A 25658-nucleotide genomic window follows, 5' to 3' on the forward strand; every position below is an offset into this window, starting at 1 on the left:
ATAGCAAGCAAAGATGGATACATAATATTTAAGCAAATAAATAGAGAACAGGTCTCGAAATAAACTTTTTTCCTTCGAAGCACTGGTGCACCCAACTTCAAGAGTTAGGAGCTTCCACCCGAAAAATAATAGTTGAATAGTTGAAAATAGAATAGTAACAATTGTACCATTAAAACATGCATGTGATGTCTGTAGTGATTTACAGTCAAAACGGCTTCATGATTTCCTGAAATCATCTTTTTTAATCATAAAACAAAGGACTAAATTAGATATGTGAGAGGAAGTCAATCCTCCTTACTGGTCCTTATTTCTCATCATAACATAAAGAAAAACAATTAAACCTGAAGACACATCATATTATATGCTTATATTGAGCAAATATGAGGTGAACACGATTGTTTTTTGAAAATGTTTTATTGTTAAAAAGTATATTTAATATAACGTAATGCGAACTTGCAATTGCCATTTTGTGCTGCTGTTCAGCCGCGAGGTGCATGCTTCCATTGCGATGGGAAAGAAATATGTAAGGGGCTATGTCCACCGAGGAGCATTTACGTGGTTGAAAACGGCAGAAGCTTGGCTGAAAACGCCCGATGAAGGCACAGCGTTCTGCCCAAAGTTGAGCATTTTCCAACTATGGGCGCCCGGTCGAACGCCAGCACTGATTGTGGGAAAAACGCATAGCACCAGCGCTGAGCGAAAAAAAGTCAACTGGTGGCTTTTTTAAAAAGCCTGGCAAAACCATTGAAACAATTGAAAAACAAGCCGGCCGGAGGCGTAAACGCCCATGTGGACACACGGCTTAATGTACCGCTCATGCGCGAGACGCACTCAAACATCCGAATGCCTCCATTTAGCACATGTTTAGATGGAACTGAAATGTAGTGCAACCGTGAAAAGGGAACCAGCTAAAACAGTGTCGCCCTGCACCGCGTTTCCGCACCTTGTTTAAGCGACATACACCCACAATTCGGTATGTAAAAAATTCATATCATAACAAAAATACACACCGGTATTTGGTATGAACCGGTATATCACCAAGCACCAGGTAAGACTTAACAAACTAATTACCCGAGGGAAGCTCTGTTCTCATGATAATTTCCCTTGATGCTTACATCATTGTTAAAAAGATGTTTTTATGACAATGATTTGAAAACGTCTGTATAGATGATGCTTGGTCTCTGACCTTTGATACCCCGGATATGATGAGAGTGCTGCGTTTAGTAGGCGTCTTCTTGGGAACCTTGCTGGCCGACTCGGTTAGTTGCCGAATGGCTGTTTCTGCTACGGCATCCAGCCCATTGGGGAGTCTGCCTTCTGCTTAGAAACAGCACACACAGACACAACAGGATCAGAAACCTTGCCATAATTTGAGCACCAAAATAATAAAATGTGTGAAATGTATACAATCTCAAGGCAAGAGCTCACTGCTTGGGGTGGGACAGGCACTGGAGTTAGTCAGCACGGTGGGAGCCTTTTCTGTCACCTCCACCTTTGATGGAGACCGAGACGGAGAGTCTCCTGCAGTTACAGAAGAAAAAGAGTAGGCCAGAGTAAAACCATAATGTCAATATAGTGGTAAATTCTATCATAAATTACACACTCTCTTGTTGTTCCAAACCTGTATACATTTATTTGTTTGGTTGAAAACAGAGAAAGATATTTGGAAGAATGGTTGTAACCAAACAGTTCTTGACAACCATTGACTACCATAGTAGAAAGAATAACAATAGTAGTTAAACGTGCCCAAGAAATGTTTGCTGCCCTACATTCTTCAAATATCGTCTTTTTTGTTCAATAGAACAAAAAATGATTAAGTCATCTTTCCTACTATGGTAGCGAATGGGATCCAATAACTGTTTGGTTATAAGCATCCAAATATCTTTCTCTGTGTTTATCAGAACAAAGATGTTTATACTGATTTGGAAGGTAAGTAAATTATGACAGAATTTTTTTGTTTTGGGTGAACTATCACTTTAGTACGGAAACATCATGCGTTCTCAATTTTCTTGCACAAGACTGTCTGTACCTAGTTTGCGGTCAACTTTTAGCCGTGATTGGATGGTGGTCACAGTGGTGACAATTGTGCCATCGGGCATGATGGTGCGGTCCACATCCACCTTCTTTGATGGTGTGACAGAGGAACGCAGAGGAGTGGCGTTCTGACTAAATCGCAAATCACTCAACTCCACACATAACAGCTACACAGGCAGAAAAATATGATGATCATTTTAAAAAGACAGAAAACAGATGTACTGTATACTTTTAGGTTTAGCACCTCCCCACATAATAATTCTGACCAGGCATTACATGTTTGATTACAAAAAAATATTCTTCTTTTTTTATCTACCATTCAGTTGTACCTTCAAGATCATGTTTCTTACAAGTCCTGTGTGATTTATATACCAGGTTAAATTAAGAAATAATTCAGTTATCGAGATAATCAGAGACAAGGTGATTGTCCAGTGCACAGGACAGATCACCGTAATAAGATATGTTTTCTATTAAATAATTCACATTGACATTTAGAACAGGGACTTATCGGTGTGTTCTTAAGTTAACGCAGACGTTCTTGGGAGTCTTTAAATCAAAGTAACATAATTAAACTGAGCTTGCAACCGACTGAAAATTTGCATGGAAATCATTCACTATTTGCATTCCTTCCTCAATCAAACATTGATGTAAGAAAGATATCGCTCACCTCTAATGTTACCACAGCAGTTGGAGCTAAACCGTGACCTGGAGTAATAGACAGCTTGTGTTGTCCGTTGGGTATTTTTTTTGAGAGATCCAGTGGTAAGGAAGCATGACCAGGCAAAAACTCTGTCAAAAAGAAGAAGAACCCCTATTATTTCCAAAATAAACAAATAAAACTATATAATGGCATTAAAAAGACAGTATAATAGTACATCACGGATTCCTTTAATATAAAAAATTGCCTCTGCTATCTATGTAGTATGAAAAGATAGACACTGATATATAACTCACGCTCTCCCTTGCTGTTTTTCTCCACAAGCCTCACTTTGAGTTCTTTGGTGTCTGGTGCTAATTCCCTAATAGAGAAATACAAGAACATCATGACAATATACACAATTCACACTTTGGACACACTTAAGGGTTGGGTATTGAAAACCTGAATCGATAGAGAATCCGAATCGAAAGGCTAGAAATTGGATCCGAATCGATAGGAATAGGGTTAACTGGAAAACTAAAATTTCAATTCCTCTTATCAATTCCTATGTCCATATTTTCAGAAATGTGCATGTGTTAACTTGTGATAAAGCACAGGAGCCACAAATTGACCATTGTTTCATTATATTAACTACAGTTTAAACATGATGTAGTTAAGCTATGGTAATACAAATTGTAATAAATCACACAAAACATGGTTGTTATGTGTATGCATAGACAAAACCAGTCAATAAGCAGGCTAAATGACCATACAGGTTTATATCTAAATGTTTTACTTCAACTGTGGAATTGAAACTGGGAATCGATAAGGATCGGAAATCAATAAGCAGAGTCGGAATCAAAATCAGAATCGATAAAATTCAAACGATACACAACCCTACACACACTAAACTAAACGTTTTTATTAGTGGTACTTCTGAATATTAACTGGATTCATTGAGTTGAGATTAGATATTAGGTTATGAAATGACTACATTACATCAGCATGGGAGATCCCCGCAGCCTTATAAAACAGCAGTCTGTAAGTCGGCTATGAGAAATAAATTGAGCAATCTGCTAATTGGCAACACAGGAAATAGTGATGTGTTGGGAATGGCTGTAATTAAATGTGCTAAATGGCTCTTTGTATCCTTGGGAGTTGGCTGCATACAGTATATTCACAAAGCCGATGGTGGAGCTGCATACAGCTTCACACCTTCATTAACAACCAAAGGACAGCCATTTGATGAATAGGCTATCTTTGAGTGGGGAAGATGACCTTTGAATGGAAATCTGGAAGACTATCAGAAGGCAAAGTTTATGTAGTGTATTTTTAATACTTGTGTGCTTACAGTGTAATATCATCAGTCCAGTTTAGGACTGCTCCAGTACTAGAGGAAGGAGTAAGGAAGCCTGTTCTCTGTTCAATGGAGGAAGTGTCCAGACTCAGAACACAACAAAGCTCTCCAGCATGAGTCTGACATCCTGGGACAGAGTTAAGTAAAACATTAGATAGAACAACCTGCATTAAAACAGAAAAGATATCACAATATGTTTTCATAAATTTCTAAAATTATGAAGGTTATTTCTGAGAAACCATGATGTACGGGTTCAGTTTAGGGGTTTTCTAACTTTTTAAGTACAGAAATTTGTTTTTTTAAAGGATTGTATGCATGGCAATTTAACTACAACATTTCTATTTAACAGTGGGCACTTTTGGTGGCTATTGAATACACTCCATATTTCTTGCGAAAGCACATATTTAATCAATATTACATGTAAAATTTTACATCACAAATGTGTGTATGTATATATATGTATATAATCTCTAAATATACTAAATATTTCTATATCTTATAGAAAATAGATGTATATAATAGTATAATAGTAATATATAATAGTGAGCAAGCTTAAAATGATTCCTGATTAGTAAATAGCAATGTGACTTTAGCAGTTCTCACATCACAATTGGACAGCAAATCTGACTGTACCCTGTTGCTTTTATAAAACAGTTACCACACAATACAAATATTAATGACGAAAAATAGGCATCAATGCAACTTTCATGAAGTAAAATCACCTGAAGTCTTCCTTCTGCAGGAAAAAGAAATTCCCTGATGTTGGCAAATTCGAATCAAGGACCGTAACTAATAGTTTTACCAGCAATATAGAATATTATGTTGAACTTAATAGTCAGACAGCAACAATTTCATATGCAATGAGTGCCATGTAGATATTTTATCAATACTTTACATTTTTTTTTAGAAATGTTATTGATGGGGATGCACCCATTTTTAAAGACATAGTACGAGTACCAAAATTTTGGTATCTGAAAATCTAAAATTCTTTTTTAAAGACATAGTACGAGTACCAAAATTTTGGTATCTGAAAATCTAAAATTCTGGTTCTCGCCGATACCGATGCATGTATACCGAGACTAGTAAAAATAGAATAGCTTCATAGTTACAAACATCTCCACTTCAAACACATTTTGAAAATATATTTATTTAAATAGAATTTTATGTGCTTTTCACAAACTTTCAAAGCAAATTTCACAACAAATTTCTGTCAGTTATGTCACATGAGGTTTCGGTCTTTGGAATCGGTGCTTTTTACGAGTATGGGAACGAGTACATGAGCTTGGTATCGGCCCTCCCTACTTATTGATGAATAAACAATCATGCTAACATGTAGAATAATTCACCGTATTTTGCCCCGTCAACGGTAATACTGTGCAAATCAATTATCATTGTCTCATGGAATTCACTGAATTCAAGTCTAATGGTAAATAAATGTGTTTGTATTGTCAAACATGAGACCAATCTGTAACTATGGCAGCTTTTATACCTTTCTTGACATTGGTTGCTCTGAGTTGATGTACCATGATCCTTTTTACAAGCGAGTTTGGAGACGGAGAGTTCAGACCACCGAGCTGCTTCTCCCTGGGAAACTATAAATAGAAGTGTGAATGTTTAATCACACTTTTCTGATGAGGAACGTCATGTCACATCACATCACAACACAAGTAATGTAATCAAAGCAAAATATACAGTTACTATGTTCAGCATAACACCTATTGTGTGATATAGCAATCGAATTGGTATTTTTACCGCTGGACTTGATACACAGGCTCTAAGGTTGAGGATCATCGCAGGGTGTGTAGTGTACAGTGTGTCCTCCACCAACGCGGCAATCATATCTCTGTCCACCGTTCTGTCAGAGCCCTTAAGAAGAAAAAGACAAACCAAAAGTAAGACTGAACACACAAACAGAGCTTCTTAAAGATCATTACTTCAATTTATTAAATTCAATTTATGTTTTGTATTATTAAATTAGATGTACCTTTAACAAATCATTAACTGTTGCAAGATTCATATGAAATAAAGTGTACATGTCTCAATTTTACCTGTTGTTGTAGTTATGATGAAAGATTCATAGGGAAACATTGTTTTCTACGCAAATGATGATTCTCACCTCTTTCTGGACTCTTTGGCGTGGCGTCACGGTTATAGAAAGCTGAGGCTGCTTGGAAAAAGTCCAGGACACAAGGAGACCCTCTTCCTCGACTTCCTCAAGACAGACCTGCAGCTACATCAGCCCAGACAGACCATATTATCACACGGGACACTCAATTTTCACAGGCCATTTCAAATGCTCCATTTGTAGATGCAATATAATCATCGGCGGCTGCTTCATTTTTTACTGGCCGGAGATTAAACATTAAACTGTGACACTGCACATCAAGTGCCGTCATTTGGTTGAGATGAGTATCGCATGCAATATTCATAGCCACTAAACCTCACAATCTACATGAAGCTATTGAGATGGAAAAATACTGGCACATTGAGAGCCCCAGAGAGGACGTCAGACTAATGAAAGTGGAGTGTGCAGCTATGCAGTATGATGCAAACCCGCCAATGCAAATCAATTTCATTTGTATTTTACCTGAGCCACCATGGGCTCCATCGTGATCTGGTAAGTATCCATGGAAACGTTTGCAGGTGACTGCTGAGTGACAGTCACTGGGAACGTTATGGTGTCAAGCGAACAATTGCACTGTAGGACCTGGCATGGATTGAAATAAAAAGAGTGAGTCGATGGGAGACAAAATATGGTATCTTGAAGTTAAATGTATTTATGGTAATAACCACAAAGAATGCTTTGCTATCATATACAGCTGTGCAATTATTAAGAGACTATTTCAAAACTTTTGTCAGTTTTTCTGAATTTACTATTTATATGTATGGCTTTGATAATTTTTGTTTCATTCTGTGAATTACTAACAATATTTCTCCTAAATTTCAGAAAACAGAAAAGTATTGTTTACTGTATTGTTTTAAGACCTCTAATAGTGCAAAAGTATATATTAACTTTTAAGCATTACAACGGTAACATTTGTACACGTATTTAGGAGCAGTTAAAAATCATATTTTATGTGATTACCCTCAGTCTTTCACATTGCTGTTGGATGACATTATGTCAGTTCTGAGGTTTGATTTGTTGAAATTCAACAGGCACTGGACTGGTATTGACCACAATATATGTAGAAAGGCTGATTAAATAAAAATTTGTAATGTAGTGTCTGCAGCTATTCATTGGGATAAAACATATATTAGACACAACTTGCAAGAACTGATCCAAGGATAGACACATTGGTCCTGATTTACTAAAGGTTAAGGTTTTAGATATACGAAAACTCATACAAACACATAGAACACACAAAAATTTCTAAACATGTTTGTAGCACAATCGCATGTCTGGTCCGTTTTTTTTACAAACATGTAGGTAAGGGAGATGTCTGAATACTCCAGTAGATCCCTTTAACTGCTTACCATGCTGTGTGTTGACTGGTTTGTACAAGTCACGTGGTCAATGGATGCTGATGTTGGGAGTTGAAGGTTGTCATCAAAGGTGATTTGAATCGAGCTCTGGGAAGACATATAGACTCTCAGTTAGTTTATCTGCATATAAATTGCAGTCAGATAAAAGAACGTTAGCTGCCTTCACGCTACACGGTTCAGATTTGTCTTCTGGGCTAAATATTTATTTTCCATGTTTATACTGAGCAGGTAGATGGTGGTGCATCCTTAGAAAACAATCCAAGCTAGAAAAGTGATAAATAGGCAAAGAAACACGGTCTGCAATATCATCTACTTAACTTTCCCTGCAATGCATCTCTTTTAATCATGTAAAGTGCAACTGCAGGAGAGAAAAAAGGAGCGTTTTAATGACAAAACTGCATAAATCACTAAGCAGTAAGTGTGGGTGTTGAAATACAAAACAAGCATCAATCCAGAAGAGTTCTTGAAAAGAAAACGGGGTTCTCTGTCATTACCTCCGGTAAGAGTAAAATCAACGATCGGTTATTATGTACATTGTTATAAAGATCAATGCAAACTGGGTTGATATGGTCTCATTTGGTGCACTTAACTATCTAAATAGGAACATACCATAGTCGTATACTGTTTTTATGTGCAGTTAATAATAATTACTAATGGCCCAACATTATACACAGCCTAACAGATAACATTTTGCGTTTAGAGAACATCTTTTTTCTTTATTATTAAAGCAACCCAAACGTCCATAAATACAATTCTGTCAGTATCGTCTGGGGACAAACAGGTTCCAAAAGCATGGTTAAGTAGGTGTTACACACCGACATGCTCAGCAATAGCTTCAGCCAAATGCATTGGTCAGCAAATCCCACAGTTAGGATATGACATCATTCTGTCCAGGCGAATATGGCAGACTTCCATGACAACAAACTGCCAATGTACCTATTCATGGCAGACTTTCAACGTTTGCAAATGTAGCTCAATGCAAATGTAGCTAGGACCAAACACCTATGCCAAGTATAACAGGACTCCAGAAAGTTTAACGAATATCAACTTCTTCAAATCAAAACATTGTGATAAGAGCAATGGCCTCTGATTGGTTGTTTGCAATCAAATGGTTTTGATGCCACACAAGGCACGGCTGGAGGGCAGCAAGTTCTTTTCTCTATAGCAATTCACTATCACAAACTTAAAGTAGTGTACTTTTGTTTTTTTACGACCTGAACAAGACCAAATTTATGTCAAACCTTTCTTGTAATAAACACTAGCTTAAACACTAATAAACACTCCCTTGCTCCCCTCCGTGTGCACTTCACGCAGTGCCATAACGTCATGTGCAAACAACCCATTGGCCACGCTGTCAGTAAAAGGATGTTGCAGTAGGAAAGAACCCCAGCCAAGCATGACTGGCAGAGAGCAGTGTGGTAATGCAAATAACGCAGCATAACCACAACAATGTGTGGACGACATTGACTTACGCTGCTGACATTCATGTAATAGGACAACTTACAGCCATGGCCTTCTGCATAAATCATTTAACGTGTTGTGAGACCCGATACGGGCATTTTAAATAATTATGTTGACATGACTGATCCTCTGTCTAAAGTCATAGAGGACCTGTCACATTAAGAGATTGTTTAAAATGAAAATGTCCACACCGATGCACAAGAGAGACTCTATGTCGAAACTGGATTAATCTGGCTCATCCTCAAAAATAAACAAGAAATGAAATTTCTGTCATCATTAACTCATCTGTCTTGTCATTTTACACCTGTATGACTTTCTTTCAGAACACCAAATAAGGCATTTTGAAAAATGTGTTAACCAGCATTTACTTGCATTGGTTTTGTGTGTCTTATTTTGTGTTCTGCGGAAGGAAGGAAGTCATATAGTTTTGAAATAACAAGAGGGTGAGTAAATGATGACACAATTTTGGTTGAACTATCACTGTAGCCTGATAACTGTCACCCGTTCCGTATATGGGACACCTTAGTTTGCATCAATATTGTGCATGTAATTTCCAATCGAATCATGACAAACTATGGAAACTGGAAAGGTCTAAGACTCTAGAATACAGATTTCGTTGTTTTTTTTTAAATAAATTATGTAGGTAGAGTTATTGATTCTTGAGGGTGCTTAGATTGTTTGTTAAACTTTTGCGACCCATCTTTTTTTATGTATTTTTTCAACAAAGAAAAACATAAACTTTTTTATTTATTTTTTTACAATAAACCTAACAACATAATTAGAATTAATGTTTTGTGTGTGTGTGTGATTTTTTTAGCAATAATCAGCTACTTTTCTTTTTTCAAACAAGGCCAACCTTAAGTCTGTATTCCAAAGAATTCATGAGTCACCACCATTTTAGTTCCAACATGCGTTTTCTTGTGTAAGCTCAAAAAGGGCTCTGACAGTTAACAGGTTGTTATGCCAGGGAAATATAATCATGCATTGTCTAGCTTTTCATTCATGAAGCGCTGAGGGAATATGTCAAACATACAAACCACATTGGAATGTAAAAGTTGTAAAACCACCAAGACAGGTTGTAAGAATTTCATACTTCCTTGAGCAGCAAGTATTTGTTCAAAGACGCATATAAAGACATACTTTCAGTTGAACAAAGTATGAAATGCCTTGAAAAAACACACGCATATATGGTTTGACAGACATTTCCCTAATTAAAGCAGAAACAATTTAAAATACTCCATCCCTAATGGTCATTCATTTAAGCGTAAGACATCATTTTAAAATGTAGAGGGTCTATTTTTCTTTGTCTACACTCAATAACAGCAAAAGTTTGTGTTTTGGTTAAATAAAGAAAACAGACAGAGTGCGCTTTCAGGTGTCCATAACTCTGTGAACATCTTTCTGAAACATGTTACAAAAACAAATTTATACTCTGAATCATGAAACCAATGGAAACTGGATACTCAACAAGATCCAGTTCTCAAAAGACTTAAGTTTGCATTCTCTGGCAATATTTCAGTGACTCCTACATGCTGGTCACGTATGGTTGTTGCACAGTTTGTGCTGAATACATTGTTATGAAACATTGATCATTAAAATGTTTGTAAACAACTGAATTTTTTTATCCAGGGCCCCAAAAAACATATTGGGGACAAATAGACATAACTAGAAATTTGGATTAATAGGCATAATATACTTAATCACACAATATTTACAGTATCTTGTCTGCACAGAATTCAGATAAGTCATTTTAATATTTTTTTAATATCTGAAAGACACCTTAACTCGATTTTTTACAACTTACTATTATTGCCTTATAGGGTGGGTCCCACAGCCACCCTCCTCCCCCAATTCGAGCAAAAGCATAACACACCCTTAAGGGGCGAGTATAGTCCCGCCGTCCGAATCCGTATGGCGCCTGCATGACGTTATTTTGGTCATCAGGAGGTACCGCGGTCGTCCACACACCCTGCCCACGTGCGGAAAAAACGCGTACAACAGCGCATGCGCTCTATTATGTACTGCGCATGTGTTGAACTAGTCTATCCGTGTTTATCCGCGATAAACTGTGCAGACACCTTTGTGCGCAAGACGGACACGGAAAGCCAAGTATACCCAGCCCTTTTTACCTCAAAGGGTCGGGGTTGCAAAGATCCCTTGTGTTAAAGTCATACATGTGGGAAAGTCAAGTTCAATTAATCAAGGAACACAAATGTTGACATTATACAGAGTAGAAGTTAACGTCAAAGCTTTAATATGAGAAGACGTCGGTTTCTGTCTCTGTACCTCAGTCAGAGGGATGACAGGACATGTTGACTGGTTAGTTTTTACTGGCTCAGCCCCTGAGTTCTTGGAGAGGAAGAGAGAACACAAATCCCCTACTGTAGTGGCATATGTGGCTCCTCTATCTCAGTCTCATACACTCATTATACAGATACACAGGCACATGACAATGTGTTTGTTAGCATTTGTGCATTTTTACAGACAATCACTGGACATTGGGTTTTAATTTGCTTTATACCATTCATCAGCTGAAAATATCAAATTCTTCTGAATAGTAGCCTTATCTTATAGTTTTGAGTACGGACATCAGAAAAGCATCATTCTATACATATATTTTCTATTCAAGATGAGGAAATTAAAATACACATGCATTTTGTATATGACAAAAAGGACACATGTTTTTTATTAAAGGTGGTACTTGATCTGAAAAGTTTGAGAACCACTGATCTAGGTTAATAGGTTTTTTAACATGTCTTTCTAATTCTCTCTTCAGCAATGAATCACCAGAATAGATGTACTTTGCATACAGAGAAAAAACCTTGTCATTTACATCACACATTTGCATGATCATCTCTGTTTTTTCACAGCATCACGTCGAGATTCAAACATCAGACACTGGTTATTACACTGGTTATTAGCCACTACAAACACCTGCACTGGAACAGCACGCACAGCAGAGAGTATCAGCACAGGGCCAAAAGAAGGACATTTGTGCTCTATTTAAAGGAACAGAGCCAGTAAAAAAAAGTTTCTTAATTCTTTAATTATTCAATCACTCTCATCCTGTTTCAAACGTTAAGGATACATTTCTCAAAGTCAAATTTTTTTGCAGTGACCATAGACCTAATTTCAATTCCAAAATAAAAAAGGCATTAAAATAATATCATTATTTACTCACCCTCATGTCATTTTACATTCATGCATCTTTCTTCTGCATAACACAAAAGAAGATATTTTAAGGAACTTTAGTAGCAAAACAACTCCATTGTCAAAAAGTAGACTCCGTCGACTTGTATTGAACACAAAACCACTTAAACATAACTCAAAATATCAACATGAGGGTGCTTAAATGATAGAACACTTGTTTTTGGGTGACTTTTGATAAAGGGAGAGTTCATCATTCACCCTTGAGTTGTTTCAAATCCAAATACGTTTCTTTGTTCTGATGAACACAGAGAGAGATATTTGGAAGAATGCCTGTGACTAAACAGTTCTTGGCCCAGATTGACTACCACAAAAAACTAGCCAGCATCCTATTTATACTTTTGGAATCTGGCCCTCAAAGAAAAGTACCTGAAGACCCCTATACTAGGCTATCATATGTCTTTAGAAAACTTGGAATATAACACATGAGTAGCATGGAAGAATTTTATGGTGCTTTTTCTAATACTTGACAGCAGTAGTTCCTACTGTTGTATTGAAACAACTGCACAAGTGTTGGTAAAAAACTTTCTATTTCATTGATCCTCACAACACTAAACAGTGTTGAGGCTTTGATTTATCGTTACTCATCCCCTCCTGCATTCCCACCGTCAATACTTATCTTGGCTTATGCAAAAACTGCACATCCAATAACAGGACTGAGGAAATTCTGTCTGAGGTAAACAGTTTCTTCAGGTGAAATAAGTAGTTGTAATGAAAAACTGCACACGCCCTAACTCACGAAAAACAATTCAGCCTTTGAAACCACATCATCGCACTCATTTCAGGCAATGTCATTCTGCATTTTCGACATATGTCTTACAAAGATCAAATCAGAAAGCATGTTCGACCTTAGTGACAAAACCCACATAACTGCTATGCAGACACTGATACGGTCAGTGTGCATTAAAGTTGTCTGATCATGACCATAGACGAACACTTCAGAACATTTCAGAACTGCTGTTTGATATTTGTAGATAAAAACAAAATTGTGGAGTGTCTGTTAACCTTACACTTACCAGTGCTTTTGGTACAATAAACGTTGATTCAAGATTTAATTCAAATATGTGACCCTGGACAACAAAACCAGTCTTAAGTATCACGGGAACATTTTTAGTAATCAGCAAAAATACATGGTTTGCCAAAAATCATTAGGCTATTAAGTAAAGATGATGTTCAATTAAGATATTTTATAAATTTCCTACTAGAAATGTATAAAAACCTAATTTTTGTGAGTGGATGGCCTGCTAAAGGGCCTCAGATTAACAACTTCACACAACTTGCACCCTCAGATTTGAGCTTTGTAAATAGTTGTTGTTCAGCCAGATATTGTCCTATCCTAATAAACCATATATCAATAGAAACCTTATTTCTTCCGTTTTCAGATGATGTAAAACTCAATTTCGTTTAAATGCACAACATTACCGTGGACAGTGTAGCATCCCACAGTGTCAAGCTGTAACATTTTATTTATGTCTGTGGGGTTTGCTGCCCCACAGTTACTCAGAAACCAATGTTAAAGCAAGGTGAAGCTTGTTTACTGCTTATTGCTTTACTGCATAAAAAGCAAATTGCCATTCATATAATAATTATTCAGCAATTACTTTTAAACCCATCCACCATCAAGGAGAAAGTGAGATGGAGTGGGAATAAAGCAGGAAAGCGTGGGAGGCGCAAAAACAGAAATAAATAAACAGTGTTGACCTTGAGACCATTGTCGTTCCCTATGTGCATGTGCAAGCACTGTGCTATAGTGTGCACTGCAGGCATGACAAAGTGCTGTCCTACCATTTCATTATACAAATGCCACACACACTTTACTATTCAGCACAGGCAATCCTGGGCACATGGCTGGGAGGCTGAGCCACACTGGCAAAGACAACTCTCAGAACACTGAAAAATCAAAGGGGCCATGGGAGAACAAGAGATGTTTTAAAACTAAGTCACATGACGATTCAGTTATTTAGAAGGACCTTTATAAACTATTTTTAACATGTTTTCTATGTAACTACATTATCTTTTCTGAAACACTAACACACAATGAATGTTTGTGGAAATGGTGGGTTTAAAAGCATAGATTTATCTTGATATCTTCAGACACAGGCTGATGTTCATTGGCTGATGTTCTTTATGAACCTGTACTTTGTATACATACAGGACAAACTATTCGGTTTCTGTCATTTTTTAAAAGCACAAAAATGTACTTTATATGATATATTAACACTAATATTAAGTGTTGATATATTTTGGAACTCTCACATGTAAGAATCCACAGTCAATCTTATTATAACTGTCCTTCCGAACCTCAGAAAAAAAACACAATACTATTTAAAAGATTAAATACTGTGAGGTCAAAGATGACAAGCACTGTATTTAATACTTTTTATTGGTCAGACATTTGCAACGTTACTAATACTAATGATTAATTGCAAGAAATTAAAACACAAGTTTTTCAGAAGGACAGCAGCGATATACTGCATGTTATAAAAGTGTGTTTTTATATGAGGTACCGTTAAGATGTTCATTAGCAAGCAGTGCATGTGTAAGTGAACATTCTCAAAGGATGTCCCTCTATTGCCATCGCCACATCACCCCCCAACCGCACGCCATGCTACCAGATCCCTGGATTACCAGAAGGGAGTGTTTGTGTGTGTTTTAAAAAGAAAACGTGCAAGCGAAAGATAAAACCTCATGGCAATCCTTTCACATCGCAAACATGTGGCCTGACGCTAATCCTCTCAGACCAGATATGATCAGAACAATGGCATATAAACAACAGAACACTTAATTCTTACTGCAGAAGAATGAGCAGTATCCTCTATTTGTTACTTTTTTTTGGCACAAACATGTGGCTTTTAATCCGGGAACACACTACAAACAAGAATATTTTATAGAACCATACTGAAAAAATCAATAATTTAATGGATTTATTTGTAATAATGTTCAAACCTATTGGAATAGGTCTAATACCAAAAACAGTAAAATACCAAAAAGGAATTTTGTAATGGTTTTAATAGAAAAAAGCAAATGATACATAATGGTAACCATTAGAATTTCTGCAATGGTTTCTATTGGGTTTTGTTTTTTTAGCAAGGATGCATAACTGCTGAAAAGCAATAGATACCCAGTTCTAATGGTTTCCTTTAAAATACCATTATGAACCATTTCATTAAAAAAATGGGTATTTGACAGATTAATATGCAATTTCCTATGGAGTAATGGCAAAAATTAAGGAAAGTCTCTTATACAGTTTTATTTTATATACATATTTGAAAATATTAAAAATATAAAATAATGTAATATTAACAGTTTGTTTTCTAAATTTTACTTTGTCACACATTTTTTTTCGTCAACGGCCCATTTACAGTATTGTTCAACATTGGCATTTTTTCTGATGTATGTCCTTATTTTGCTGGTATTAATAAAGTGTGTATAAGGTTTATACTTGATAATTCACATGGTTTCTAGATAACAAAGGTTTTGTCATCATGTATTTGTCATGATTCTGTCTTTTCTTTTCAAGCTATTCGAGTCCTGTGGCAGGATTATGACAGTCCGACATGTTTTGTGTGGAAGTGCATTTGCATCACTTAATTGGCATGCGATGTGCTCTCGTCTATGTCCCCGCCCTCTTGTTTCCTCATTAATTATCTTGTTATGGTTTCATGCCCCTCAACTGCTTTTTTTTCTTGATTTAAGAGTTTCGTGCTATTCTTTACTCTTTTTCATCAAGTGATAACGATGTGTGTAGTAATATAAAGTTCAAGTTTAAGCGAACCTACAGCACTACGATTAAACATTGCTTTTTTTCAAATGTGAATTAAGCCTGAAACAGATATCCTGAAGAGCTTCTCCTTTTTGGTTGTAAATGTATGACAACGTGTTTGGATAATTAGACTCTCGTCGTTGACTGTAATCCTATGTGCATTTTAGAGCGACCGACTTGAAAAATGCCATTGTTTTTCTATGGACGTAGTGCCGGATGTTACTGAGCTGTCTGAAATTTTTGCGGATTTACGCCATTGATCCGTGTGCATATACCCCATTCGATTCATGTTAGAAAAGACACATCCAAGTAACACTGCATTTTTGAATGGATCTGCCACAATATTCCAGTGTTCATAGATACTCCACACCCAATATAACTCTCTGTAACAGCCATCATACCGATAATCTGATTTAAATCCCACTGTATGTGGAATTGTGCGGAGAAGATTAACCAGTTGTTTAGTTTGATCACATTTAGAATTTTATTTTTATTATATTATTTCCGAAAAAAAACACGAGCTGCTGTGGGACTGACGAACTACAGCACGACCACACAACAGCACGAGCACACAATTATGCACGTATGCACCGATTGCCAACAAAACACAGACAAATGACTTAGTTTCACTTACTCGTGCAGTTCATGTCCAGCACACACTCCAGGGAGTGTATCAAGTACAGAAATAATATGTCATACGTGCAACTCGTTTTTAACAAGTTGACCATGTTAAACACGAGAAGCCACCACGTTCAACAGTGTAAAGAAGTCAGAATGCATGACATAGCATGTTACCTGCACTGTAATGTTAGCTAATGTAAATACAATTTTTTATAATAGTTCATTGTGCATTAATTTATTAAGTTAACAGTAACAACATTTGAGTTTTTAAAATTAATTTGTAAATGCTTAAATAACCATGAACTAAAATGAATAAATGTTGTAGAAGTATTGTTCATTGTTAGCTCATTTTACCTAACGCATAAATAATTGTTAAAAAATAAAACCTTATTGTGGTAAAATCTAATTAGTAAGAACTAAAATGAAAATTTCAGAGTTACATCTAGAGGAATTAGAAGAACTGTTTATTGGAGCGCTGGTGCAGTCGCATCCATTTTCTTGTCTTGTCAGCCTGTGAATCACTGGGATGCACACATACACACAGCCCTGAATCTGACCTTTTCTCTTCTTTTAGAAATCACTCCAATATTTTTACTGTGTTTATTTCTGGGATGCGTTTGTAGACACAAGACTCTTAGAATGTTTTGTCTTCTTTACTCTTACTGCACTTTTCAAAGAGGAACACACCAACACACACCTCTCAGGCATTTCAAAAGCTATTAACTCAAAGTCATGCTGTACTTATTAGACAAATAAACAATAAGGGTGTGTAGGTTCGATAGACTAAAAATAAAATAAAATGAAGCGCAGTTTAAGTATCTGGATGATACGCACATCCAAATGAAATATGAAGTCTTTAATGCTGGACACTCCACACATTCAATGGAACTAGCAGTTTACATAACGCAGGAGAGCCGGTGTCCTGAAATTTTCTCCTCCCCATCAGATTATCCTACCAGGCATGCGCGAATCAATGTGAAATCATTTTTTTGTGCTATGAAATCACCCTACCAGTTTATTTTATAATCCTATGGGAATCTGATGGTGTATTTTCGTTGTTAAATCATTCTACATATTTATTTAATACTGGTATTACAATTTGATGGGGTATTGCACTGTAAATTAATGCTACATAATTCTTTTATGCTGGTAGGATAATATGACAGGGTATTTACGCTCTAAATTTATTTTATGTGTTTATTTTAAACCAGTAGGATTATCTGAAAGGGTATTTTGCATTTTAAAATCATCCTACCTGTTTATTCTGTCGATGTGGTTTAGATAATATTAAGTTTTGCCCTGCGGTAGGGAAATCTGACAGGGTAGGACAATTCGACAGAACACCGGGACTATCTAATCATGCACAAGCGAAATTCAACTGCAGAGGTGAAAACAATTACAATTGTCTGGCAAAGAAGGTAATATTGACATTAAAAGTACAAAATTACATTTTCAATGACTTCTGCGTTGTTTTATGCATTTGATGTCATTTGCTCTTAAACTTCCTGTAAGTAAAACCCATCTAGTGTTCCATCTGAGATTACACTACCCGTAATGTAAACACTGGATGGTAGAGTACATAGTGCATAGTTTAAATACATGTGTACAGTATGTCATTTGGGACATAGCTTTACAGTGAAACAAACAGCCTCTCTCACTTTCTTGCTTTAACCCAAGAGGTGGTCACCATGGTTAGGGCTGGAACCATGGTGTTTGTTTTCATGTCAAGAGATGGCTTCTTAGTTTCTTGATCTCAGTTAACACTCGATAATAAGGAGAACTCACACACACTGAAGAAACCCTTCTGTCAGGTTTTTCAGGTCATAAGATTTTAAGATGAACTCAAGCGTTTGGGTTGTCAAGGGCCGACGATAAAACAGCATAATGCAAGATTCTAGATCAAAGCTTCTAAAATGGAAACTTCTCCCTAAAGCCAAATCTAACACAGGAATATTTAACTAGCACACAGAGGTCACCTCTAAGGGAGAGTCATGTGACCAACATTTCACAGCTAGGTGAGGCGCTATAAATGCCTTCAGAAGTTCCAGTTATTGTAGATTAAACTGACAGGCCTACTTGAACACGGACAATGTCTCCGGTTACTGTCGTGACCTCGGTTCCCTGACCAGCAGGAACGAGACAATGCGTAACTACACTAAAGGGAAATCCCTCAAACTCTACCTTTCCTGAAGCCTTATTGAATCACATCAGTGCCAATCAACTCGCACTGGCCAATGCTGCTCAAGACGTGGAAAAGAGGCGGGCCCTGCTGCCACTATATAATACGCCATCATAGCGTCATTGCCTAAGAATCTTCAACTGAATAGATGATCTGAGCAGTGAACACAGCAGTTTACGACCTCTGACCTCTGCCTGCAACATGTACCTCCTCTTCGCTTACCTATAATCCATTAAAAGCAAAGCTCTTCTTGTTAACCATCTGCCATAATGCATGTACAAGCGACCTATCAATAGCAAGAATTCATGTTCATGAAGGAGAAGATCCTGAGCATTGGCCAGTGAGAGTTGAATGGCACTGGCGAGTTCAATAAAGCTTAAGGAAAGTTAGAAAAGGAGGGATAACCCTATAGAGTGGTTACGCAATGTCGAGAGACCACTCTCGAAAAGGGAACTAAATTTCTCTTTAGCTATAAAAGATACTTCAGTAGTATTTTAGCTTTTCCATTTCATAATTATACGGCGTGTAAAGGAGTTTATTATGTTATCTCTTTTAGACAACCTTCTCTCCTCCTACATTATTACTACTGGCTGCAAAAGTATAGTCAAGTTGAACAAATTCTGTAAAAATGGAGAAAAACAACTATGGGTTTTGTAATCTGCCCAAACGTTCTGTACCAATGAACGGGACAGGATTTTACATTAAGATACTATGATTCACAATGATTACTGGATTTTCTTAACCTAGCTAGTATTATGTTTACGACGATTATCTTGTTTCATGTTTCACGTCTAAACATTTATGAGATCAATAACATTGACTGAAACAAACTCATAGTTAATCAGTGTTTCACTTTACAAAGTGCTCCAAGGCAAAGTGATCAGCCTCCTTGTTTTAATAATAATAATAATTCATTACATCTATATAGCGCTTCTCTGGGTACTCAAAGCACGTAACATCGATGGGGGAATCTCCCCAACCACTACCAATGGCCAGCATCCACCTGGATGATGGGACGGCAGCCGCATTTTGCCAGAACGCCCACCACACACCAGCTTATTGATGGAGCCTATAAACTTGCCTTCCTAGGTTTTAATTTAGTGTGTTAGACTGAGCAAACACATACCTCAAAGGAGGTATGCCAAATTTTGACTTACTCTACCTAACCTGAGAATAAGAAATAACAAGGTTAAAGGTAATAAGACAAAAGTACATGCCGTAAAACACTATCCGGGGGCATTAGGACCCACACAGACCACAGGGTGAGAACCCCTTGCTGGCTCTTCCAGCAACAACCACCCCCCAGGGGGTCTCCCATCCAGGTACTGACTAGGCTCAACCCTGCTTAGCTCCAGTGGGCAAATAGTCTTGGGCTACAGTGTGATATGGCTGCCGGCTTTTTTATGAGCGTGTATCACATCTTGTACAGGTAAAACCTGTTTGTTTACATGCAGCCGAGAAACCATCATCCCTGTCTTATAACCTGTATGTTTGCTGTCAATAAACTATACCTCTCTTATACAACCTGCATGTTTACTTTTTTGTAATTGGATGTAAAACCTTCCATTACAGTTTCACAAAACCTCATAATTCATGGAGGACAGTTTCTTACACAAATCCCAAGAGTTTACATAAATATGCTGGAAGATCAAGAACACATCAAGTCAGTCATCAATCACACCGGTTTTTCCATTGAATAATAAAGAAACTATGAATGTATTCTTACTATAAAACATGTTTCAAATCACAAAGCAAGTACAGACCAACACGTAACATCAAATCAACTCCTTTGACTCACTCCTGCATGGGGACTCTAAACACTAAAGACTTTTCATTAGGAAAAGCTTTAGTCGAGGACTCCCTGAAGTAAAGCCACATGCAGAATCTGCAGAAGCTTTGCACTTCGCACCAGCATAAAAGATGAAGCCGTGGTGTTGAGTCTTGGCCTTAATAGGCACTTAAATTAAACAGCAAACTAATAAATGTGTATATATTGGCCTCTATACCCCTACTCAGAAAAGCCTTAAAGGGATAGTTCACCCAAAAATAAAATTCTGTCACTATTTGCTTACCCTCTCATTATAAACCTTCTTTCTTTTCCAGAACACAAAATATTTTGAAAAATGTTGGTAACCGTAACACGACGGTACATATTGATTCTGTATCAAAACAATAGAGTGAATGGGTACCGCCATTCTTTGGTAACCAACATTCTTCAAAATATCTTCTTTTGTGTTTTGGAGAAGAAAGTCTTAAACCTGAAAGTCTTGAACTATCCCTTAAACTTATTACGATGAAATTAAAACTAAAGGGATATTGCATAACCATGTTCTGTGGTGCTCCCTTCCCCCCACTTTGACAACCTGAGAAAATAAGTGGGTTGCTGAACTGGCACAACTATTGCCAGGAGACCGGTAAGGAAATGAGATGGAAGGAGATTTTTTTTCCTTTATATCTCAGCCGCTGGATCAAAGTTCATTTCAATCCATAGAACGAACAATCTCACATATGATGTAAAACCTATTAGGATACACCCTGTCGAATGAAAATCCCATTTCAACATTCTGCTCATGTCTCACCAGTCTAACTATGCAGATTGTCATCGCTTACAAAGCTGACTTCTGATGTCTTAAAAACATGATAAACTGATCCTCAAAGACACAATCGTGTGAAAGCCTCTCTGGGTGGTTTTCAGAATTTGACATGACCTTACTGAGGGGGGTCGGTGGAGAAGGGATGGATAGACATCGCTCATTCTTTCAAAGTGCACCTACAGGGCAGAGTCTGGCACTGAGCTTTGATATTCACACAGATCAAATGGAGTTTGAGATAAATATAGGAGCAGGGACCTTTACACAACACACCAGGCCCTAAAAAGCCCCATTAAAGTGATACTTCATCCAAAAATGAAAATTCATCTTTTACTCACCTTCAAGTTGTTCCAAATCTGTATAAATTTCTTTGTTCTGGTGAAAAGATATTTGGAAGAATGCTTGTAACCAGACAGATTTTTTTTTCAGTAAGATGCTTTAGTGGAATGAAAACATACATTATTGCTTATCTCAAAGCTGAGCTGAGGGGATTCGGACCAGCCATATGCAGTGCTTGAGGACTAGTTCACCTTCAAAATGAGAATTCTGTCATCATTTACACATCCTCTTTCATTTCTCACCTGTATGACTTTCTTTCTTTTGCAAGAATATGTTGGTAACAAAACAGCACAGCCCCCCCTTCATTTTTATTGTTACCAAAGCAGGCGAATGAGGGGCTGTTAATAACAACATTCTTCAAAATGTCTTTTTTTGTGTTCTGTGGAAGAAAGAAAGTCATAAAGGTTTGAAATGACAAGAGCGTGAGTAGATGATGACAGAATTCTTATTTTGAAGGTGAACTAATCCTTTAAGAAACTTATTAGACCACCATCCAATGTAAGGTTTGTTCCACAGCTGCCCTATACCATTTTTATGGTTTTGTAATGGGTGATTCACCAATATGTGTAAGATCTTTAGCCAAAGTAGTATTGATTATGCTAAAATATTATTATTGTTATAATGAATTTTACAAGAAAAGCAGAAAAAACAGAAAAGCACTGTATTTTCTATTTATATTAGCAATAGGCGTTTTTCACATGACGTCACAAATCTTTCGTTCTGCCGCAAAGCAGTGTAGCGCCTCAGAATGGAACTCCCTTGCAAAGCTGCCACAAATACGGCGAGATTATGTCCAACATCTTGCAGACAAATTTTCACTTACGATTACATCAAAGCTAGATAAAGGATACAAATTCTTCGTTGAACAGTACCTGTTTGATTAAAAAGGTAAGTGTTTTGCTTTCTTTTTGTGTGAGCGAAGGTGCTAAGAAAAGTACTTAAATAGGTGTTCTGTCAGTTTTATTTCACTATTATTAAATTCCAGTGTGACGGCAAAACAGAAGTTCTTCTTGTTTGTTGCAAGACAGATGTTATAACACACTGCTTTGCGAAAAGGCGGAAGTTAAGTTGCGTCATTGTGAAAAGGGCCTATCACGGTAATTTAATTGCAATTCTTAATAGAAAAATAAGTTGAATGGTTGAATGTTCTGCTCGATTCACATCTGACTTCTGAGAGAGGTTGAATGTGCCAGCTTAAAGGAAGTAGTAAAAATTAAGATGGTAGTCAAAGGTGCCTCAGAACTATTTGCTTTCCTAAATTCTTAAACATATCTCACTTTGTGTTCAACAGACCAAAAATACACAATATTGTTTTCTACTAGAGAATAATGTCCCAGAAATGAAAATTGCTAACATTCTTCCAGATATCTTCCTTTGTGTTCAACAGAACAAAGAAATGTATACAGATTTGGAACAACTCGAGGGTGACAAAGCGATGACAGAAATTTACATGAATGTATAATAATCTTATGCATGTGGGGAATAACAGCATCAAATTGTGAATATAAACTTGGTTTAATAGAATAGTGATTAGCTGGAAATTAAAGTGCCAATTTGATTACATGGGATAATGCCCGGAGGAGAAGCTAGATTGAGGCCTGCCATATGCAATAATAACCGCAGAGCAGAAATCTAGGAGGATCGTGATGCCGGAATGTGTGGTTGTTACACAAGAACCTGTCTCTCACTCCTGCTTCCCCTGACAATCTCGCACCCACACATTCACTAGCGACAGCCAGGCCACGATATGCCTTCAAACACTCACACAACCTATAAATACACTTACCTATGTATAAACACACATGGAGCAATAAAATCACTTGCCTATGTGTACAGTTTACAAAAGATCCCACACATTTTGCTGCGCTAAGCTATCTCACAATCAATTTCATTTCTCTTGTCAGATTTTACTCACCCCTTGCCTGCATGCCTGTTCGTTGAGTGCTCGCACCCAGGCTCTCTGCCAGTGCTCCCTGAAAGACTTGAACGCAAAGAGCGATGACAAAAGACCTTTGACACCCGCTTCGGTGTCACTTCCCGCCCCATCTCGACCAAGCCTCAGCCTTAGGAGGGAACCCCAGACGCCACCCGTCAGGGTCTGGTGGGTGAGACTCAGGGGCAACTGCCAGGGGGTCTCCCTCTTACCCGGGACTTTGGTGCGCCACCTAGGTCGAACCAAGGTCAGTGAGAACTGAACCAGCCAGGCTAGCACGACCAACAACGACCCGCAGAAGAGCGCCACCTGAACCAGCCAGCTGACGTCCTTGAAAGTCAACATCTCCCTAATCGCTGATCACTTTAGTCTCATTTTTAAAGAAGGGTGGAAAATCTTGACTCACGAAGGCTAGAAGAAAAGGGTAGAGAGAGACAGTTTAGGTGTACAGGAAAATGGTTTAATGCAGGAGAATGCACCAATAACGGGACACGTTAACAAGATCTCATGGGAATATTTAGAAGGAAGAAAATTATAAAATGAAAACACACAGGTGCTGTCTAAGTCTACGTATTTATATTCTTGACCATACAATCTGGAAAAAAATGGTTATTACATTATTACTCAATTAAAATCAAAGTTAGATTTGTTTATATAGGACTGTAAAGCTGTAAATCAATACATTCTTACAAATCAATATATATCTAAACATTTGGGTTTTATACACAAAATACCGGGCTACCCCGATTTTATTCCATTACCAATGACTGTAGTTACTATGGTTTGCGGACACTGTGGTTACCATAGTGACCGCTTGGCATTACAAGACTTGATCTTATCAAAAAGAAGTACGAGTGAACGTATTGTGTTAGTATTGCCACATCTGCTTAAAGTTTAAGCAGTTAAGCAAAGTGACTAAGCATTTTGGTGAAAGTGTAACATTCAATGCCCGTCCTGACACCGGAGAAGTCTGACTTCTGCCAGAAAACTCAGATCAGCTTGCTTTTCCATCGCAAAATCGCTGGTCCTCTACGAATACTAAACCCGAAGCCGAACAGCGGTTGTGTTCTGGGTCACTGCAGCTGTTCCCACTGTTTCAATTGCTCTTTGACAGCTCATGCAAAGACTTGCGCATATAAATATGAAATCGTGCACGTCTTTGTCGACCTCACTGATACGTCTCCGTTTAAGACGCACCGCTTGTGTCTCAAATGTAGTTTAGCTGTCTCCCTAGACATTATTTTCGCCATAGAAGTATTGCGCGGAGTGTGCAGCTCCGCTGACTCGCACACGATGCCCAAAAATGCTGCGCGCGCCCTCGACGATTAAAATGCTGTCTATGTAGGCAGTTCCTAATGTTTTGAGACAACAGCCTCGGCGTGTATCAATGACGCCAAGCGTATACACAGTTTGACAGACAAAGCAAGAGGTAAATTAATACCGATTGAATGTAACAGCAAGACAGCACGGTGATCGTTGTTAACGCAAGCTACAGATCACCAGCTCCATTACTACATCATATCTTCGTAATCCCAACACCAGTGTTCAGGTCCGAGCATCTTCTGCCATTACACCGGAGTTGATGGCCTCCCTTTGGTCAATCTTCAGGGTACTAAATAAAACAATCCATTTAGAGTCAACCCAAGAGAAAATGTGTCCTCCTAATGTCGGTGTAGGACGGACTGTAATGGTAATGCGCAGGAACAAAACAGACGAGCTGTCAAATAGTGTAGCAACACACACCGACCGCGGCGCGTACGCTCTGTATATATTTAAAGAGACACGCACAGTTTTCCAAGCAATACCTTGACGCCGCATTGGCCGCTTTCCTCCTCTGCAACGTCGACGCCATATTAGTGAGGGCAACAGTGCACTAAAAGCCCCCTGAACCCAATAGGAGAGCTGCGCTTTTTCGAAATTAAAAGCACAATCACGTTAACTTTTCTTAATATATTTCAATGGTTTACGATATATGTATAGTACAACTTTATTATGTCTCTAGTTGCTTCATATCTCGTTTTAGCCTGCTTTAAAGATGTAAGGTTGTCAAGGA

The 25658-nt window shown here is 37.6% G+C and overlaps 1 protein-coding gene across 2 annotated transcripts in view; it reads right to left on the reverse strand.

Annotated features, from left to right (window-relative positions):
* Positions 1–25658, reverse strand: part of c2cd2l (c2cd2 like) — a 28766-nt gene extending 3108 nt beyond the window's left edge. Inside the window, exons 1-13 of one of the 2 annotated variants that reach the window (XM_056746669.1) lie at positions 25411–25658; positions 23588–24016; positions 7503–7598; positions 6616–6735; positions 6145–6258; positions 5781–5894; positions 5518–5620; positions 4023–4155; positions 2989–3053; positions 2702–2823; positions 2030–2201; positions 1429–1521; positions 1187–1317 (exon numbers count right to left, since the gene is read on the reverse strand). In XM_056746669.1, coding sequence (XP_056602647.1) covers positions 1187–1317; positions 1429–1521; positions 2030–2201; positions 2702–2823; positions 2989–3053; positions 4023–4155; positions 5518–5620; positions 5781–5894; positions 6145–6258; positions 6616–6735; positions 7503–7598; positions 23588–23950 — 1626 coding nt within the window. In that variant the 5' untranslated portion in view covers positions 23951–24016; positions 25411–25658. Of the gene's footprint in view, positions 1–1186; positions 1318–1428; positions 1522–2029; positions 2202–2701; positions 2824–2988; positions 3054–4022; positions 4156–5517; positions 5621–5780; positions 5895–6144; positions 6259–6615; positions 6736–7502; positions 7599–23587; positions 24017–25046; positions 25358–25410 lie in introns of those variants that run through there. The other variant, XM_056746668.1, reaches the window with a different exon arrangement.

This window comes from Triplophysa dalaica, chromosome 4, assembly GCF_015846415.1.
Source record: "Triplophysa dalaica isolate WHDGS20190420 chromosome 4, ASM1584641v1, whole genome shotgun sequence".
Taxonomy (NCBI): domain Eukaryota; kingdom Metazoa; phylum Chordata; class Actinopteri; order Cypriniformes; family Nemacheilidae; genus Triplophysa; species Triplophysa dalaica.